The sequence below is a fragment of the Mus caroli genome, chromosome 6 (genome assembly GCF_900094665.2).
Source record: "Mus caroli chromosome 6, CAROLI_EIJ_v1.1, whole genome shotgun sequence".
NCBI classification, from domain to species: domain Eukaryota; kingdom Metazoa; phylum Chordata; class Mammalia; order Rodentia; family Muridae; genus Mus; species Mus caroli.
This window is the reverse complement of record NC_034575.1, coordinates 141838690-141860117: the sequence shown is the minus strand read 5'-3', so window position 1 is coordinate 141860117 and position 21428 is coordinate 141838690. Positions and strand designations below refer to the sequence as shown.

The following is a 21428-nucleotide window of genomic DNA, read 5'->3' as shown; positions in this document are numbered from 1 at the left end:
CCCTACCTGCCTTCCTGTTCTCTCTCTGCTTTCTGAGTGTGGTTGAAGACTTGACCTCTCAGCTTTCCTGCGACCACACTGTTCTCACCACTGTTGACTATAGAAACCTACAGCCAAATAAACGTTTCTTCCTTAACTTGGTCCTGGCCATCAGTTTTTATCACAATAGAGGAGGAACTATCAGTGCACACACACACACATACACACAAAACCATCCCAACACCATCATTCCTTCAAGCATTTGTATATTGACGGGGAAGTAGGTTGCCTCCCTTCTCTTTCTTTCTCTCTCTTTCTTCCTTTCTTCCTTCCTTCCTTCCTTCCTTCCTTCCTTCCTTCCTTCCTTCCTTCCTTCCTTTCTTTCTTTCTTTCTTTCTTTCTTTCTTTCNTTCCTTCCTTCCTTCCTTTCTTTCTTTCTTTCTTTCTTTCTTTCTTTCTTTCTTTCTTTCTTTCTTTCTTTCTTTCTTTCTTTCTTTCTTTCTGTGATCATTGCAGAGAAGAGCAATGGAGTATGGATGTATTTAGAGGTCCTGATTCATTTCCTGTGGGTACACGCCCAGAAAAATATATCACTGGTCCATATGGCAGTTCTATTTTTAGTTCCTTTTTAAGTAATCATATTATTTTCCATAATGAATGTTCAGAAGTTCATCCTGTGTATAGTGCCCAGTGTTATCTTATTTACACCTTTGCCAATACCTGGGAAATCTTATATTTTGGTCATAGCCATGTTCACAGGCTTAAGTTATAATCTTAGTGGATTTGTAATTCTGTGATGCCAGGGAGTGTGGCATTACCTTCCCCAATCTGAGGTTTTGTCTGTATCTCTTTGAGAAATATCTATTAATGTCTTTTATCACTTTTGTTTTTAGAGAATTATTTATTTTCCTTTTATGTATATGATTGTTTGCCTGCATGTGTGTGTATGTATATGTACCATGTGCATGCTTGGTGTCTTTGGAGGACAGAAGGATGCATAGGATATTGATATGGGCTATGGAGAGTTATAGATTGTGAGCCACTGGGATATGAACTTGGTTCTTCCAGGAAGGACTAGTGTCTCTCCAGCCCTGACCCTTGCCCACCTCTTGATCTGGTTTAATGTTTTCATGCTATTAATTGCATGAGTTCTTGATACAGCCTTGGATATATACTTTGCTTTGTAGGGTGCTCCCCAATCTATAGTTTCTTCATTTCTTTCAGGTTGGTTTTGCTTGTTCAGTTGCCTCCTATGATAGGAAAAATCTTTCTTAGTTTCTGGAATCATCTTGACTCATTTTTAACTTTTTGGTATTTGGGTGTGAGTTTGAGGAGATGACTGCCAAGGTCAGTGTCAAAGAGCTTCTTGTGTTTAGATTTTTGTCCTGTTTGGTGTAGGATAAAGATCTAATTGCATTCTTCGGGTGTGAAAATCCACTCTCTGCAGCACTAAAGAGATCGCCTTTGCTGCACAGTGGCTGTTTGGTTGTCAGATCTTAGATGGCCATGTGTACTTCACTTTATTTTAGGGTTTTATGTTTTGCTTCATTCTTTATGTATTTTATGTATAATCTTTTGATTTTCATAGCTAAGGCTTACCATGTAATTTTAACTTGGAGACTCTAATGACTTCCAGTTATGTTTTTTTTTCTCAGCGTTGCTTTGTTTCATTTTCTGTTCTCTTTGAATTTGAGATTATTCTCCCTATTTGAATGAAGAACACCAGTGGGATTTTTATTAGAGATTCCGGCAAGTCCATGCATTCTCTCAGCATCTTGGATCCCTTAGCAACATTAATGTCCCTTTCCACAAGCACAGCTTAGCTTTTCACTCGCTGGGCCTTCTTCAGGACTTTATAGTTTGGGGGGGGGGGAGCTTTAGAATCTGCATTAATCATTTTTAAAGATAAACAACCTCAGTGGCGAAGACTGGATTATCTCTAAATATTCATGGGAGGATGGGCTACGATTCAAAGGTAAAGATCAAGATATCAAAACTTGCCAACTCTCTTCCACAAGTCCGATAGCCCTTCATGTCTCCACGTCTGTCATTCTGGTTACCGGCTGGGAGTTACTCATTCCATGATGTCAGCTATGTAGATATCCAGGAATACTTCTTGCAGTTCCATGTCCGAAGTTGAGCTCCATCTCAACAGTCTGTCTAAAGACAAGCATTGAGATGTGCCGGGACCGCTAAGGTCCCTGAATGTTGACTGAGATGCTCGCTTTGGCAAAAGAGGAAGCCGCACTTCTGGGTTGGTCGATAGAAATGCCTCAGATCTGGGTGCCCCTGTGAGTAGCCAAATGGCAGAACTGTCACATTCTTGGTACACTGAGGTGGTTCAAACAGCCGATTAGTGTAAGCAGTGTTTTGGAAAACTGTCGACAGTTAGCTACTGTTCTTTCAAACTCCATTTTGTAGCTCTGACAGAAACTTGGTTTAACTTACAGAGGGAAAGCGAGAGACAAAGAGAGGTGTCGGTGTGAAGTGCCCAGTGGAGAGGCAGAGCCCCTCATTTAAGTGTCGAGTGCGACACTGTATTAACCTTTTTGATGGACGTATGTGATAAGGTGACATGTAAATGGAAAACGAGGGTAGATATGACACCGCACCTGGCTGGGGATGAAACAGTCGCCTGAATACTGGGCTATTATAGCAGTTTGCAAACCTTGAGTAAACTCAGTCAGCGGTTGTGTAATTGGTTATTCAATCCCGACCCTTGTTCACAGCTCAAAGCCAGGAACACTGAGACCTGTTGCCAATTTAACTGAATATAGAGACTGTACTCGGCCGGGGCCTAACACTGGAGCCAGGCCTTTTCCTGTGGGCCGGTTTCCACCATGTCTGAGGCTGGCTCTGTGACAGTAGGTCTTTTGTTGTGCGAGCCTGGCTGCTGCTCCCCTTCTCTGCAGAAATGTCTAACAGCTACACAAATAAAGAAAATAGGAACAGGGAGGCAGTGTAGCAGATCTCTGGGTAAGTTGATGCAGAGTTCTTAGTTCCCCCCACCCTTCCTTATGTGGGGGGGGTGAATGGGGAGAGTTAAGCAAACTTGGGGAGTGATATAGAATCTCCCTCTAGATAACACGGGAACCTCCATGATGCCCCACGGAATATGATACGTATGGAGACATTGCATGTATGACTGCATTCATGAACATGGGTTCACATTTCCCCTCTCCTATGAAAATCTGTGATCTAAGAAGGCGGGCTTTGCTGAGCACTCTATTGTGCTTGAAAGCTACAGTGTGTTTACAAACCTGTTATGTGTTTAACTTTGTGAAGGCAGCACCCCTCCACTCTGGCTAAGCACCCTGGATTCCAGCCAGTAGACTAACCACTCACTGACTTGAATCTTATAAAAACTCTGAGGAAAATGAGCTAAGACTCGGATTCCGATGTCTGTTCTGAAGAATGCCTGATCTTCTTAGAAAGAGGGCAACTCTGAGAGACTTGCCATATTTGCCAGTTAGGTGATGGTCTGAGAAACCTGAGGCTTATCCTTGTCCAGTGAGGCTTCTATGTGATGTTGTCTCTGCTCGCAGGCTGTGACGTGTCACAAAGTGTGTGAATGAGAAAACAAAGCAAAAAGCACAAGAGTAAAGAAACATATGCAAAAATATTCTGAAGTAGAGAATTTAATAGGGGTTTTGAGAGTGTATGTATATGTGCATGCATGCATGCATGCATGCTTGCGTGCACAAGAGAGAGAGAGAGAGAGAGAGAGAGAGAGAGAGAGAGAGAGAGAGAGAGAGGAGAGAGAGAGGAGAGAGAGAGACTTTAGCATTGCAGAGTCACAGTTGTCTCAAGACTGTCAAGGTCTCCTCTGAGTGACCATAGCACTTTGAGGTTCAGTAGCAGCAGCCTTAGTCCCTCAGCATTTTGTTTTAGTTAACTGAGAAGCCTCCTGTTGGGGGTTGCTGTGAGCTCCTAATAATTTTGACTTAATGTGATTCAGACCAACTTGGAGGGTTGGAAGATAGTGGTGACGTGTGGGGAGGAAAGAAATGGGACAAGGGAATGGGTAGGGAGTTGGTTTGGTGCCAAGCGAGGCATCCTGACCAAAAGGAAGGAAGCAAATTGGTGCTATACACAATTAATCATTGAAAGGGGACTGGCTATTGTTAGGCAAACATAAGTACAGAGGGGACAGTTAGCTGGAAATATGTGACAGGAAGAACTGTAGACACTCCACAAGAAGGCTTTAATGGAAAAATACAGCCAGCTATCTCATTATAAGAGCTTTCCTGGGAGCCACATGCTATGAGCATTATTATAAAAGTGGTATTATAAAAATTGATTATAATCTAGCATAATGTATTTAGGTTTAATAAAGGCATATAGTGGCACTGAGTGTCATGGTATATCAGGGAGCCCTTAGCATTGGTGTGTTCATCAGTGTCGTATCTCACTGCACTGGCATTCTAAACGCTTTACTTCCTGAAGGAAAAATAGGAATGTATATCTATGAGGAGAAGATGGCAGACCTGGGCATCGCCCCTGTGAACCTTGGAAAGTTACAGTTTCATTTGGATCTAACCATCTTGGTCTCTCAAGTGGTTTTCCCGTTTATTTTGTAATATGGTATCATATGTGGTAAATAGATGTCCCCTCTAGGCCACCGTCTGTAATGTAGGAAACTGTAGGTGCCCAACTGGAGACCTGAACCTGCTAGTGAGGAGTGGCTACTGTAGGTGCCTCATTAGTGTAATTTAGGTAAGAGGCTTGAAAGGATTTAGGGGCAGCCCAGAAAGAAACACCCCTGGAAGCCATAGAGTGAGGAAAACATTGTTTTCCATCTTATTTTTATCCCCTCCTTGCTGTGGTTACTGATGGCTGTGTTGCCTGCCCCCTGTGTGTTACACCAAAAACAGAGAGGATAAAAATGCCTACAATAACAGGATTTTCAGTTAAACTCAGATATGTGCTGGATTTGTGTCTTCTGTGGCTTGATTTGCCTTGGACGCTTTATATTTCTGGACTTGGCTTTGTGGATGTTGTGGTATAAGCCAAATTATGTACAGGAAAAATAGGAAGAGCGAGCATAACCTCAAGGTCTGAATCAAAATTGTGCACTATTATAGTAGTCCAGTGTTGTCTGAATGGTTGGAAAATTCATTAGATCATTAAATGTTTGCTTTAATGAAAATATACATTTTTTTATTAAGGAATCCAGCTCTATCACCTCTGAAAATCTCTGTTCTGCTGTGCTCACCCTTGACTAGGAAGGAACACTTCCATCCTCAACTGCGGAGATACATGCTTCAAGTGGAGCACTTATATTTTGGGGCTGATCATGTCACATAATACAGATCAGCCTTAGTTATGACAAAACTGTAACAATGATTTATATATTTATTGTATCAGGCTCCTCACATTGAAATGGTCACCTTGGGGCAACTTATGTTTTGTTTGTTTGTATGTTTGTATTCTTTGAGACAGGGTCTCACTATGATGGTCAGGCCCCAGTCCTAGGGGATTAGCTACTACTCTACAGAGGTCCTAACACTTTTGCATTTCTAGCACAGGAAACTCAGGCTTCCAAGCCATAAAATGCCCATTATTCCCAGGTGTGAAGGCTCGCCCTCACTCCCTCTCACGATTCCCAAGTGTGAAGGCTCACTTCTGCTCCCTCTGCTCAGAAGATTAGGTGTTCCTTAATGTCACTGAATTCTCACATCCTTCTGAAATAAAATATTCATCTATTCTTCAATTGGTAAGTGTTAATAAGTCAATCCCTAGACTGTCTTAAATGACTTCTTCTGCCTCCTAAAATGTTTATTCTTGTAATGTAGTGACTCATAGGGAGAGGAGGGATTTACTTCACACTGTGGTAAATGTATATGACACCTTCCTTACCCACACCTGACCACCTACCCTTTATTATGAGGAGTAGAATGCAAATTCTGTGTAAGTATTATATGTTAGATATTCTAAGTATATGTGTATACAATTGATTTTGGTGTTATATATCTATAGTTTGTTGACTTCGCCTTTTATGTCACATGTAGAATTCAGCTAGGTCACTCTTGCCTTGTCACTGGCCAGAAAGCAAGTACAAAATCAGGCCGTTCGGCAGCCCTCCCTTGTCTTCTGTGCCCTCCTCCTCAGCATCTAAGCACTGTCACGTGACCACCACAGTGTATTCATTTCAGTCATTGCACGTGAAACGTGGTTCACTGCATGGTATTGACCAACGTTCTTTTAAGAATGAATGAAAGATAATCATTAAAATTCTGCTGGCCCGTGGAAACCCATGTCAGTTACGCTCAGAGGAGGGTGGACCGAGTGTTTCATTCTCTGCCATAATCTGATGCCCAGGGTTAATAACTTGTGGCCCCACCATCTCCCAAAGGGCTTTGTCTAGAGGCTTTTCTGAAAGAAGGGAACTTCCTTTAGTTTGTATTTCTTGGATTTCCCGAGTCACCTATGCCTTTTTTTTGAACCTGCCCCATTTCATTTTTTACCGTTCAGAGCCATGACCTTCTTATCTCTGAGATTTATTTTATCTCTCTTGTCATTTATGTAACTTCTGTACATCTGTTGTATGAATGGTGCATTCTGTTGAAGGTTTTTAAATGCGCATGAGTTTCTAATGTGTGATTACACGGTTCGGGATCCCTCACTTTGCAAATTTTATCATAATCTACCCGTAAAACCTTGTGCATGTGTGCTCCCCTGTGTCACGTAATGGTTGAAAGACACATTTGACCCCTGGCAGTTCTTCACTATGTTTCTCCTTGAAATGTCCCGCGTCCTGTGGCTGTTAACACAAATCCACTGGAAGACATTTGGATATTTTTAGTTTACATTGTCTGATTATTGCTCAAATGGAAGTGTGGCATTGGTTCGGTCCATCCTCCTTTGCAAGAAGAACTCGGCATATCCTGCTCTTTCAAATCCTACTCACTTCTGGGATTCCATCCCCATGGGATGTTTTCCGTCCATCTTTTCAAACTCTGGTTCAGTGTTTGTTCATCGAGACGAATGATGAAAAGTTCAGGTCCCTGGACCTCAGCCAAGACACAGGGAAGTGACCTGCTTGATGGCCTCTGAATGTTGTCTTTGGCGAGCCTCTCGCTCACTATAGATGCTCAGTCAGAGCGTCCGTGAGATTCTATCCAGCCTCGAAAACATGGTGGGTGCATGCTGAGAAAAACAGAGAGTTCACACTTTGTTGAAAAAAAATTCACTCAGATTTTCTTACTTATATACATCGTTTAATTTATTTGATATTGAGGCTGTGACACAAAATATCCAAATAATGGAAAAAAATGATTTATGGTCCCATTTCTTAGAAGTTGTTGTCTAGTAGAAGTTTATATCCTGAATCTGGTTAATAAATATTACACATTGCATACTACATATTACATCTATATTATATTATATCTTCTACATTGTATATTACATCTTCTGTATTACATATCACATATTATATATTATGATTATTTTCTCTATTTTGGCATTTACATAACTTCTGTATATCTATAGCATGAATTCCATTATTTCTTTTTAATGTGTGAGAGTTTCTACTATGTGATTACATGGTTCATGGCCCCTCATTTAAAACACTTATGTTTTATATATGACATATGTGTATATATATATATATAATGACAGACATATGACATATATAACATAAATTTCCATTTAAGTGTTTTAAATGAGGGTTCATGAACCATGTAATCACACAGTAGGAACTCATATACATAATTATATACTATATATTATATAGATGCCATTAATATACACATTATTACTTATAATACATTACATTATTAATCAGGCTTACATATAGATTATTATTAATAATGAAATGTTACATTGTATAAGAGTGCTTACCAACACACCATGTCCGTCCTCCCTCTGAATCTCTCTTCATTGGTTGGGCAGTTCAAGGAGGGCATGAACACCCTTTCTGAGTCAGTAGATGAGGGTCTAGGACAGCAACTCAGTGGCGTGAGAGCATCTGGAACAAAAAGCTTGATTTGATTGTCTGGTTATGACACCGAGTTTCCTGTGAGCAGCCTAGCACCATCACAGTGCTACTGTGGGATGTAACTGGTCAGTATTGGATAAGTGAGCAGAGGAAAAGCATGTGATGCTTTTCGGACTGCATGTGTGTGTGTGTGTGTGCATGTGCACATGTGTGTGCAGGAATATGTGTACATGTATGCATGTGTATGTGTCCGCATGTGTGTGCAGATGCATGTCTGTGCAACTGTGTGTATGTGCACATGTGTATGTGTGCATGTGTGAGTGCATGTGTATGCCCGTGTGTGTGTGTGTGTGTGTGTGTGTGTGTGCATGTGTATAAACACTATGTATAAATCATACAAAAGATAGAGATTGGGTTGAATCTATATGATGTATTTTTCATTTTTATAGAGCTTGTATCTCACATAATATATATGAGTCATTAAAAGCAAAGACAATAATGATGAACAAATACTCCCATTCAAATTTAATGTATGGATAGATGGGTTGCACACGCATAAATTTTATACCCGCTGCATTCATCATCAAGTGCAGTTGGGTTCTGGTGATGTCAGGAAAGCCAAAACTTTGCCAGTCTCTCTGGCTTTTGTTCTAGTTATTTTGTTTTCATTTTTTACTTTTTCATTTCTTGTTAATCATTTAATTTGTTCCTTCCTCAATGAAAATCATATTTAAATAAAATCCCTAATGGATTTCTATGTATTTATTTTATTCTATTCTACACTATTGGATGGAATCAGGATATCATAGCTAACATAGCAGCACACTTCTCCTTTTGATGGGATTATGTCTAGGTCTGGGAACATTAAATCATACTTTGGAAATGAAATTCCTGTATTTTGTCTTCTGAAATTACTCTACAAATGACACAATCCAAAATTCATTAAAGGGTCACGAGAGAACAGGGATAATGAGCCCTGAGGGAGTGGGGGCTGTTTCACTTTGGAAGACCGTGTGCGAAGCTTGACACTTGATGTTAAACAGTTGGGGAGTATTTTCTCTGTTTGCTTGTTTTCCACCCTGATCCTTTGTATCTGAACAGGGCAGTCTCTCCTGAGTTATAACCAGTGTCTCTTCTCAGCTATTCAGCTTCCCTAGTCTATGAGGGCAGGGAGGGAGGAGTCCTAGCCATCTTAATATCCTGCCAGATGACTGGGACTTGTGGGACTTGTGGCATGGGCTCACATGTGTCAGTGTGGGAAGATTGTGTGTGATGCTTTAGCGTCTACCTGACTGTGCTTTAGTTTGCACATCCAGGCACCTGGACACATGTCCTTGTTCTCCCGCACGTCACGTGGGTTTCTATTTCGATGATCTTGGGGTTTCCTTTTCCTTCTCCACGTGCCACAATTGCATTTGGAGCAACTGCAGAATTCTTACAACTGTGATCATAAAACCGGATTGCAGCACGTTCTAAAGGCTCATACATGAATGATTGTATGAATCTGCTGTTTGCAGTTGGATAATTTTGTGGGTTATGATTCAAACGCCTACACGTCCTTGTCTTAAATATGGTAAGAGATGTGCTCGGTCCACGCTTGATCTTGCCGTATGGACTGATAAGCATCAGGTTCGCAGGCATAGGAGGGGCTCATCTTCACGAAGCTTCAAAGTCCTTCCGCGATCCTGCCCAAGCTTCCTCCTTTATGTGCGAGGTAGTCTTCGGAGATTAATTTAATTCTATTCTCAAATACCTTATGCTTTAATTCTGCAGTTCTTGTGTTATTTTTTAATGGTTCCATCGTATATAGGTAGACAAAGGAGAGAATACTAAACCAAGTAGAATACAGAGAGAATGAAAGCTCTTACAGTGTTTCTCTGACCAGACCAGTTGTTTGGTGGGTGGAATCGAGATGAAGATCCTGCAGAAGAAACGTTGGGAGTTTTATACAGCGGCCACTGTGTGTGTGCAGTCCACACCCTTCCCCCGGTTTTCCATCATGGTGTGTGTCCTTTCTGGCCTTTCCTCCTAGCAACCCTGGCTCCCTCCCGCTCTCTAGTCTCCACTCTCTCATGGAAACTAGCAAGTGTGGAACTTGATGCTGACCTTCCACTACTGTCTACTCTGTCTACTATCTTCTGACTTTGTCACCTATTTGGCTCCAAATGGACAGTGTCCATTAGCTGTGCACTTTATGCAAGGGCTTGTATGTGAGAGCCATGCTCTCCCACTGTTAAAGTTAAAATGTTGTCACTGTGGAGGTGGAAGATCAGGGTGAGTGGCAGTGGTGGGTGGGCTGGGACGCTAGTGAATGGAAAGTACAAACTGCTGTTGGTGTATGCCCTTATAGTGTTGGCAACCACGAAGTCCTTGGGAAAGACAGTTGTCCAAAGGAAATAGGAAAGAAAGACCAGTTGAATCTTTTTCTGTGCTTTTTGAGACATTTCATATATTAACCTACAAATAATCAACTCCCTCCTTACAGCTATATCCATTTCCTTATCCTAAAGGACAAAAAGTGGCAGTCCTCATTATAGAAATACATGTGGGAACCACTGGTACAGTATTTACAGCTGAAGGCAGATGTGTGTGTGTGTTGATGTGTATATATGTATGTGTGTGTGCATGTTTTTATGTGTGTATATGTGTATGTATGTACTTAAGGGTTTTGTACATGTGTGTTTATGTGTATATATCTGCATATACATGTGAGTGTATATACATTGTCTATATATACATGATTGTGTATAAATATGTATATACATGTTTGTATATGTATATATATGTGTGTATATGGATAGTTACATTGATTTATGTGTGTATATATGTGTCTGTATGTATATATGTATGTATATATGTGTTTCTGTATATATATATATGTATATGTGTGTGTATATATGTTTATGTATGTGTTTCTGTGTGCATGTGTGTGTAAGTAGTTCTATTTGATAGCTATAAGCTGACTTGTAGCTGTAACACTGGTTAACATTTCAGAGTGATATTATGAGCCGAACCCTATTTAAAGGCTTTGCATACACTAGCTTTCACAGCAAACATGAGATAAGAGCAGTCATTATCCTATTTTCAGGTGAGTAACTTGAGGTAGCAAGAGGGTAAATTACTTGCCAAAGAGCAATAAACCGGTAAGAGACGGAGTCAGGTTTTATGACATTAAATCATTATTTTTCTTTTTATATCTAGTAGTAAAAAGACAAAGAGTTTTTGTACCAGAGGAATGACTTTCCACAGCTCCCTGTTGGAATGTTGCCCTCACATAGCTTGCAGTGTTTTTGGTGGGATCTAATAATAAAACTACCACGTAGAAATGTCTGCAGGCTACACAAGACCAGCTCGCTTTTGATGGGGGTGACTGAGGCGATCAGCGATTCCACTGCTTGCTCATTATGTTGTATGTGTGCAGAAGGGTGACTGAGAGGAGTGGGTGGGGAATGTCTGTGACCTAGAACTTGGGAACTGGAGGAGGAAGATCAGAGGTTCAGGTCAGATAATGAAACCAGTCAGTCACACACACACACACACACACACACACACACACACACACACACACACACACACACACACACACACACACACACACACATACAGAGGAGGGGAGAGAGGGAGAGGGAGAGGGGAAGGGGGAGTGAGAGGGGGAGGGGGAGGGGGAACGAGAGGGGGAGGGGAGGGGGAGCAAGAGGGGGAGGGAGAGAGCTGTGGTTCTCAAACTTTCTAGTGATGGCTCCTTTTATACAGTTCATGTTGAGGTGACCCCAAACCATAAAATTATTTTGTTCTATCTTCATATCTGTAATTCTTCGACTGTATAGATCACAATGTAAATACTTTTTAGGAGTGGAGGTTTGTCAAAGGGGTCATGGCCTGCAGGCTGAGACCCACTGGGCTAGAGCAATGGCTGTGTGGGTAAGAGCACACACCATTCTTCCTGAGGGCCTGGGTCTGTTTTCCAGCACCATTGTCTTATTAAGCCTCATCCCCTTGCCTGTGACTCCAGCTCTAGGGGATCTAATGCCCTCTCCTGGCGGGTACCTCTGTATACTTTGCAGAGATCCACATAGACACACATGTACACTAATAAAAATTAAATCTTAAAAAGGATATAACAGCATTCACATAAATTATCCTTGTAAGGAGCAAATAAGGATTATAGATATGTGGCAACTATGCCATATTAATTTTGTCATATTTAATTATGCAATGAAAAATTCGCTTCTAAAAGGGGATTGCAGGTTGGGTATAACTGAACTAACAAGTACAATTTTCCAGCCAGCACAACAAGAATATTTCAGCTTATCAAAGTTACTTGGCTCTTGTCTGTCTCTGGGATTGATTGGCTGTTAAAACTCATAAAAGTAGCCTTGTCAAAGCCATTTCGTTTTCTTCTAGAAAGTTTTTAATAACATTCTAGTGAAAACAGGCATTCACTTTGACAATACTAAAAGGAAAACCTTTCCAGGCTTAGGTAACTTGAGGATAATTACATCTAAAAAGTGGGGCTGGTGCAGTCCTCGGGCTGCGCAACGTCAGCTTGACTTCTGTGGTTTGTGGAGATGTGTAGAACTTTGTAACATATCCTGGAACTTGACATTGGTAGTGCAGCTGCAGCGATGGGTGGGCTCCAGAATTATCCTGGGCCCTGCTGGTCTCCTGTATACACAGGGCTTTTCTTATATGTAAGAATCTACTGCTGACCCTGGTTTGTATAACAGTTGCCCCCGAGTATTGTGTTGACAAGGAGATGCTGTCCTCCTGAAGTGAATTTCTATTGATGTCATTTGAAGATTTACCTGAGTCTTCCCCCACCAAGTCCTTATTTACTGTCTTTGCTCAAATAAAGACCTGGAATTGTACTGACTTATACGCTTGCCTATACGCTTCAGCTCCTGTAAGCTTTCAGAGGGCACCTTTGAGTGCAAACGGGATAAGTCCTAACAGAGGTTATTGGGTTCACTGTGGCAATTCCAACAGCATTACCTGCCACTCAGTGATCAGCTGATCCTGAGGGGGTAAAGAAACTGGAACTAAAATCCCATCCTTTCAAAAGCTTAGCTCTTTAGTAAAGGAATGTATGGTAGGAGCCATACAACTCAAGCTGTTTGGTTAATATGTATAAAGTCCTGAGTTCAGTCCAAGGACCAACCACAAAACAGAAGCCAGAACGTAGATTGCAGCCCTGCGGCATGTGACAGAAAGTCTGTGCTGGGGAAGAGGCTGCACATCCTGCCTTTAGATTTAATTAGGTTTATGATTTTTTTTTTTTGCAGGAGTATTTGAAACTTAATAATTGGTTGTGCTACTGACCATCAATGCGGAGTTCAGTTGAGACTGTTTTGAAGTCATAGTGACTACTACTGGTCATGGCCCAACTCTGATATCCTGGAAAAAAAATGTTTAAATTCTGTATATTCCATGGCTTCCTTGGCAGTCTATTAGCACCTAAAAATATCTAGCTCCTGTAGAAAAGGGCTCCACATTTGTTAAGTGTAAATTAGGTTTGTGTGACATTGCGATGCTTATTCTGCCTTGACTTTTGTTTTACATCACCCAGTTATGGATGCTCAGCTTATAGCTAACCATTTGCTTCTATAAAATACGTATCTAAGTGAGAGAGAAAAGCTGCGCCATCTTTAAGAAGTCAGCCTCTGGATTATCCACACAGCATTTATTTCTTGATTTGAGAAACAATTGGCACGTTCAAATTTTAGCTATGACTATTCCTTCAATAGTAAGATGATGCCCTTGCTACATGTATGCATTAACACAGGTCAAGAATGATGCGGTTCAGTTGAAGCTACAAATTTAAAGTATAAACAGTGGTAGATTTACTGTGGCCTAATTCATGGGCTTTAGTCGAAAACGTCAAATATCATACATACCTACGTTTTACTCGTTCAGTTTCTTAATGTTCTCTGCCACGGTAGCTCAAAGAAGATTAAAACCGAAAAATAACACACATGCACACAAAGCACAGAGCTCAGGTTGTGTGTAAGCCATTGCGCTGGCAGGAATGGGGTTTAATTCTTGGCACTGGCTGCTTGCTGGAGAATTACAATATGTTGGCACGGCTCTCCAGGTCTCATTGTTCCGGCCCAGGGAGTCGGTCTTAAGAGGGTTTGGCACTGGAGGGAAAACAGGAGTGAGAGCCACAGGGAAATGAAGGGGCCCTGAAGAGGCAGGATGCTGCTGAAACAATGGCTGGCAGCTCCCGGAGCTTCTCTGGTGGGGATTGCCACAGGCAGTGATGTGAGGAAGCTCACATGATCACGCCAGAGAGAAGAGAAAAGCAATCAGTATTTCTACCGGCTGCTGACGGAAGAGAGAACCTTAAAGGATTCCACAGATGCATCTGAATTTGTGGACCAACCATGGGTGCTTCTGAGGCTCTAGAGGACCAGCGATGGCTGCTTCTGGGGTGCACTAATGGTCCAAAGCTTATCCCACATTATCTTTATTTATTTTACATTGTGTTTTATAACACATGTGTTTAGTTTTTTGTTTTTTGTTTTTTTTTACTAAATAAGACAAATCCTTGAAGGAAGAGCCCAGGTTTTCACAGTCTCTGTTCAACTGTGAACTAGCTGATGTTGGGCAAAGCCTGAGTTTCCCCAACTACAACATGGAACAGGCTAACTACATGCACTACTGTCATTAATTTCAGCTATGACAGCATTCCTTAGGCTGAAATACTGTCTAAGGCCACCTTTGACTCTTATAATGCCTTTATTTGAGGAACTCCCTATTTTGAGGGTAACTATGAAACTCCAAGGTTTGGGAGAATAAAGTCTTAAGTGTTGAAATTAAGAAATATGCCCCAGATACAGTCATACATGCCTTTAATCTCTACAGTCGGTATGCAAAGGCAGGAAGATCCCTGGGAGTTGAGAGATAGCCTGGTCTACTTAGTGAGATCTTGTCCAAAAAAAAAAAAAAAATGCCAGCTGCAGAACAGAACTGACCAACAATGCCAACAGATGCAGCCGCATGCAGAGGATAAAACTCAACTCTGTGACTTTAAAAGTAAACGTCATCTTCTGAAAACTAAATATTGCATAGTAAGTCACTATCTCTTTTTCACACCATAAATAGAGAGTGGTGCTGGCGGAGCTGTGGTAGACATCCTTTTATTAAATTCACACGAGAAAACAGGTGACTGTAAATATTGGGATCTTGCCATTCTGTCTTTCATGCTTCTAACCATGAATTTGCAGACTATCTCCTGAGAAGCTCAATCAGTGTGGAGGCCATCGGCCTTCTCATGACCGGAGGCCATTTCTTAGCACCGCTATAGCAACCACTTGTGGGAACAAGAGCCCATGGCAGGAAATGCACTGTGGCAAGTAGACTTGTGAGCCCTGGCTATGTGACAGAAATTCTTATAGGTGAACGCAGAGGATCCTGACCCCACCCACCCCTTACCTATAGCTAGCTGCTCTCATAAGGCGGGGATAGTCTGGAGTCCTTTTTACTCATGACCTAACATTCCTTCCAGCTCAGAAGTAAAAGGGGCAATTTCGCTGTACGTGTTCACATGATGGGTTTTTAAAAGAATCAAAGGCCAATTCCACAGGTGCAAACCCATGTAATTAGATTAAGTTCTGATGTTAATGAGAACTATAAAATAAAAAATAAAAATAAACTAGCCTTTTAACCCATAGTTGATACTCACACAAACATCTTACTCTGGAAAATTCAATTTATTCTTTGACGTTTTTTACTCTAGCGGGGTTGAGAATGGCTTCTGTGATCTAGAATTCTTCCACAGAGGAAATGGGTTAGGGGTTGTCTCTATGTTGTCTATGTGTGAGCATGTGTGTATTTACCTCAAACAGTGGACTGGGAGGTTTGGACCCAGCTTCATCATGGATGAGTGCTGCGTCTCCCTCAGCTTTGGGTTTTTATTTTAAACAGCAAAGCTGCCTGTCAGTCCGTCCCTACCATAAGAAGTTTGTCATGACACAGGGAGGGTGCTTGCTTTGTTGCTCAACAATTAGCCTGATGAGAGCTTTCTTGCCTTGTGACTAGGTGTTTGGGATGTTGGGAACAAACAAGGCCCTGCCCAATACGTTATTTTTCCCCATCATGTGTTTTAAACTGCAGACTGGTCTATGCCTGATTGTGTGTGTGTGTGTGTGTGTGTGTGTGTGTGTGTGTGTGTGTCTTTCTTAGACCCTATAACCAAGAAGCAATTACACCTTCTCAGACTTCTGGTGACGATTAAAGAAGAGAACAGAGGCCATTCATTAGCGCAGTCCCCGAGACTGAGGCCACTCAGTACCTGTAATTGAATTTGAGGTACACATTTCACACCTCAGTGAAAGATGTTGGTATTCTGAGTCATCCCTAGACGTGATGACCCCAAGTTAGACATATATCTGATTTTTCATGTTCACAAATGCTCCCTCCTCCCTCTCTCCCCCTTGCCCCCCCCCCTTCCTTTCCTCCTGTATGCTAAGAGTCAACTTGAACCAGCTCTCTGGGAGCTTGATATCTTAATGCTCCTTAACAGGAAGGCCAGGAATGTTCTGCGGGTTCCACAAATCTGACTGCTGTTTCTTTAACTCTGCAACTTAGACAGAAGACTTCTGTGCCTTTTTGAGACGGCGACAGTAGATATTTTGTCTAGCTGCAAGGCAAAGGCATTGCCAGGACCTGGCAGACAATAGCCTTAGAAGTAAAAAGATCTGCTTGTGGAGCAGGGAGGTCCAGGGCCCATTGTTAGTCCATAGTGGATTTCTATCGCCACATTCCTCCTTTGCAAAGGTTTGTTAGCTTTTAATGACTGACAGAACCCTCCTACAAATACCATATTGGCCATGCCCTGTTTACATGCTACTCGAGGGCTTTTTTTTTTTTTTTTCCCTGAGTTCTGGATAAAGAAACAGTGCAGAGGTGTTTGTTTGACCTATTCCGATAAGGTTTAAGAACTGATTTTCCCAATGCTTACTGGGAATGTAGACAAACATAAGTTCCATGCAGAAGTATTTTCCACTTACTTTAAACATCATGATGAGGGTGGGAACACCGATTACAGCATCACGCTGAACTCTGCCTGACCATAGCATTGTTGTATGGCATCATTTCCAAAATATGAGATAGAAAAATGGGGGTGGGGGGCTTTTTAGTATTCTTCTTCACTATAAAAAAATAGATATAGGTATTTCACTACAGAGAGAGACACATATTATAAGCATATGTCATGAATGGAACCTGGATACATATGCACATATATGGACTGGATGCAATGTAAAACAATACCTGACACCTTCTATATTTGAATATATTGAAATGATATTTAAATATCCACCAATCTATTTTTTTTTCTTTCTTTTCTTTTTTTTTTTTTTTTTGGACATCTGAGAAATACTCCATTCTTAGCCTCAGCCTATCCAAACCCTCTAGGACAGATGGTCTCTGATAAGTTAACAAGTCTTCCCTTTCTGTCCCTCCTAGGGGGTAAATAGTCATCGGAACGAATAGAAACACACATAAACACTGATGTGGACGGGACAGTGCATGTCTGAGAGCCCAGATAATAGGTGTGGTGCTGTTCTCTGGATGAGGCCCGGGGGCGGGGGCACGTACCTTTCAGTACTGACAGCTCTCTGTGCTCTGACTTATGGTAGGATAACTGTGGAATTGAAACGCACTGTCATTGTACACCCAGCTCAACCCTGACGTGAGCACACAATGCCTTTGTCTGGACCTGAGTCTAATGTTCACTGGTTTTACTGCAGTTATATTTACTTATAGTTCAGGTTCAGTTCAAAAGGGGAGGGCAGGAACCAGGTATCCAGAAAAACAAACGGAGATCTGTGACTCATGACGTTGCTCTCTAACATGTGTCCATCCTGTCCCAACATGGAACACTTGAAAACAGGCACCATACATATCTGACATAGGCAAATCGTGCATTTGCATTGGAGGCATCACTTTGTTCACCGGTTTTGCAGTCTTTTAAAGGCTTCTTCTATGTCAACCTTTTTTTTTGTTTGTTTGTTTGTTTTTTATTTATTTTTTTCAGTGTTCAGTGTGTGCTCACAAATCTTGCTACAGCGTAGTTACCACCAGACAAGGTTCCACATATTATAGAGTGCATGGAATTGTAAACACACAGAGGGACGTAATTACATGTAGCAGATTTAAGGGCTAATTCTTTGCCTTTTTTTTTCACTCCGCATTTTATCAACATAATTATTTCCCTGACTGCAGACTAACACTCTGAAATTGACAAGCATCCATTATAGCGAGAATTTGTTCAGCAAATTGTAAAACAATGAGCTGTAGGTTTGCATGAGCCCATTGTCATAAAGAATTAGTATGGCTTTGTTCTGGAGGGGGAAAAGCTAATGATTTCGAAACAGCAGGTGACCAAACACACTCCTTTTTTCCCTCCCCAGTTATCAATTTGTTGATGAAGTCATTATGAGCTGGGGCCAGAACCAGGATAGCCTATTCTTAGCAGATAGGCTTCTAGGAGCTTGCTGCAGATAGCCATACTGCCTTGCTTATAAGTGTATATTTTTTCTTTACTTAGACACTCCCAGTATTGAAAAGCTACTCTCCAAGGACTGGAAAGACAAGCTCCTGGCAATGGGATCAGGGAACTTTGGAGAAATAAAAGGTAGGAAGTACGTGCCTGTTTTTATCCGGAATGTTCAGAAATGGAGGTGCTATTGATTAGTGGTTATGGGGTCCTTCTTCCCCCCCCCTCGCTCCATGCATGCTCTGAGACAGGCCACTCTTGTAGCTGAAAACAGATCATGTCTGTCTGTGTGTTCCACTTGCAGTGCATAGGACCAAGGATGGGGTTTTGTTGTTGTTGTTGTTGTTTCTTAACAGCACAAACGCAGTCCGTCTGTGGCTTACTCTGCCTCTCTTCCTCGTATTTGACTTAAATGATTTTCCTCAAAGGTAAGAACATATCAACAGCACAGCGAGGTCAGAAAGTGTCTTGTAAATTATAACTCACACGCTATATCTGGAGTAGGCATAGGTGTGACGGACAGCTGGAGCCGCCAAAGATCAGCGAGGAAGGCACAGTACAAGGATGCTTCAAGTCAGTGTCCGAGATGTTTCTGCTTTGAGCTTATTTGAATCGGCAATTACAACGGATCAAAGCTCTCTGTGGACTTCAGAAGACACTGAATATTCATATCGGAACAAACTTCCAGTACAAGGGAGGAGATTTAATTCTTTTCAAGAAGAAATAGAGGCAGATGATCCTCCCAGTTAGTTCTAAACCACCACTTCTCAGAAGACGGTGGGCAGTGCCCAGCTTCCCTGGTGCTGCCGCAGGGATTCTTGGGATTCTAAATTCTAAAGCAATATCAATCTGGGGAATGTTAAGAGAGCAGGCCACCAGCAATGTCACACTTTCTTATGAACTGTGGTGCCTCTCCTTAGCAGGTGCTGACGGTAAATTTCAAGCATCTGCAGACTAGTACTAGTGTATATGGAGACACGTGTGTAAATAACCGTGGTATCTGAATCAGAGGATTAGTCTCAGCCTTGAGGTTCTGTCCCATCCAAGTCTTCGAGAGGAAAGCAAAGCATTTCCCTCTTCCACTATTTCTCTACTAGAGACCATTTATATCTGGCTGCTTGGAAAGTTCCAGAAAACGCTGGACTGATGACTTCAGACGCTGGTCAGTCATCTGATGTTGTCTGCCTTCTGGCTTTGGAGGGTTGTGACCGGGTAGGGAGAGTGAGCGACTATCCATCAACAGGTTTGTTGACCAACATCGACTTTGGAAGAAGATTTAAATGAATCATCAGCATGCCTTGGAGCTTGGCAGAACTTCAGGAGAACACAGAGAAAGGCTTCACTTTCTAGGACATCAAGCACTTCAGCCTTTCGGTGGACTTTTAACCTGTAATCCCTGAGGCAAAGGATGTATAGTGCCTGCCTACCTCTTGTTTTCCTCCACTGACCTCAGCCATCACCAAGAGTGGAGCAGAGAGGACTGCCCGCCTGCCCTAAGCCTTGTGATCCTCCCTCCTCTTCCTTCACAAGTCCAACTTGAAAGTCTCAACAGTTGTGATGATAGGCTTTAGGGAAGGAGGCTCGGTGCTCTCCTTTGAGGCTAGCCTGGGGCTACTTTAGGATGCTCTAGTAAAACCACAAAAGAAGTTTCTGTCTTTAATTTTGAGTCTTTCAAGCTTCACATTCAGAGCCCAAGTCCAGTCATTGTCCTCTGGTTCTGTTCAGAAAAGCTGTTTCCAGAAGCGTTTTGAAAGCAACTGTACGTCTTTCTTCTGCCGGGGCATGGCTATTAGGTGTTCGGCTCAGGTTTCCCAGAGAAGTAGGGAAAACAGCACCGAGTTTCTTTGCCTGCTGACTGTGTGTGACAGTTGCAATTACGAATCATTGTTCATAAGTGCAGAGGGTACAATAGAAGATTGCCTCTGGGGGTAAATGAATTTGGGGGGGTCAGGCACAAAGATTAGGCAGTGCCCAGGAATGCGGTTTCTAGCCACCTCAGAAGAAGTCTGGAGAACAATGGCTGCCTTGTTTCTGAGGTCGTTTTATCCCAGGCAGAGGAAGGAAGGTGTGAAGCTAACGTATTTGTGTGCTGTTTCTGGCTGGGGGTGGTGGTGGTGGTGGTGAGGGGGTGAGAGGGCAGGGAGGAGCGGTCCTGCGCACTTTTTCAAGATATGAAAGCAGGGGCGTGCTGAGTGGTTGCTTGGTTTGCCAGCTATCATTTCACCTAATAGATTAGAACTTTTGGGGATGCCAGGGTGATGATTGTCAGGCTCACAGCGTTTACTGGATCTCCCTGGAAAGTGCCCCTCTGCTTATCTCAGACAGTTTTATGTAATTTTTCACTGAATATCGGGCATTGAAGTAATTAGATGAAGAGAGAAATGGAGGAGAAGAGAATGAGGGGAGAGAGAGAGAGAGAGAGAGAGAGAGAGAGAGAGAGAGAGAGAGAGATTAGGGAGAGGGGAGGAGGGGGGAGGGAGGAGGGCGGGGTGATGGAGAGAGCCTTTTGCAGATCTCACACTGTAGCCAAGCCAGTGGCTAAACTCCGTTCTTTAGTGCTTTAGTTTTAAGGTGTTAACTTTCAAGGCATTCAAACCAATTAGTAGTGTCAGACTTTATGGAAGTGCTTCTCCTGGTTAATACTCGAAAAGAACGAGCGACAAACTTTTCTTCAAGTGGGAAGAATACATAGGTTTGCTGGACACTGGCTGTACATGAATAATTGGGTTTCAGTTCTAGCTCACTCTCTCTTCCCAAGAAACAATGTTAGCAGAAGTTGCTGGCCTCTGAGAGCATAAAGTCACTTGTCTCTTACATTTATTTGTTGTGTACCTATGCACTTGAGGGCATGTGTGTGTGTGTGTGTGTGTGTGTGTGTATCTGCATCTGCACATGTACTTATGTGTAGGTCAGTGGGTGCATTCCCAAGAAGTCTGTTCTCTGTTTCCATCAGGTAGGCACTAGGGCTCAGGTGCTAGGTAGACTGGGCCCTCAGGCTTGGCATTAGCC

At 42.2% G+C, this 21428-nt stretch overlaps 1 protein-coding gene across 14 annotated transcripts in view; it reads left to right on the top strand.

Annotated features, from left to right (window-relative positions):
- Sox5 (SRY-box 5) overlaps positions 1–21428 on the top strand; it is a 938356-nt gene that overhangs the window by 715629 nt on the left and 201299 nt on the right. For all 14 annotated transcript variants that reach the window (XM_029478841.1, XM_029478851.1, XM_029478846.1 and 11 more), the window contains one exon: positions 18471–18557. In XM_029478841.1, the coding sequence (XP_029334701.1) occupies positions 18471–18557 (87 nt within the window). The remainder of the gene's footprint in view (positions 1–18470; positions 18558–21428) is intronic.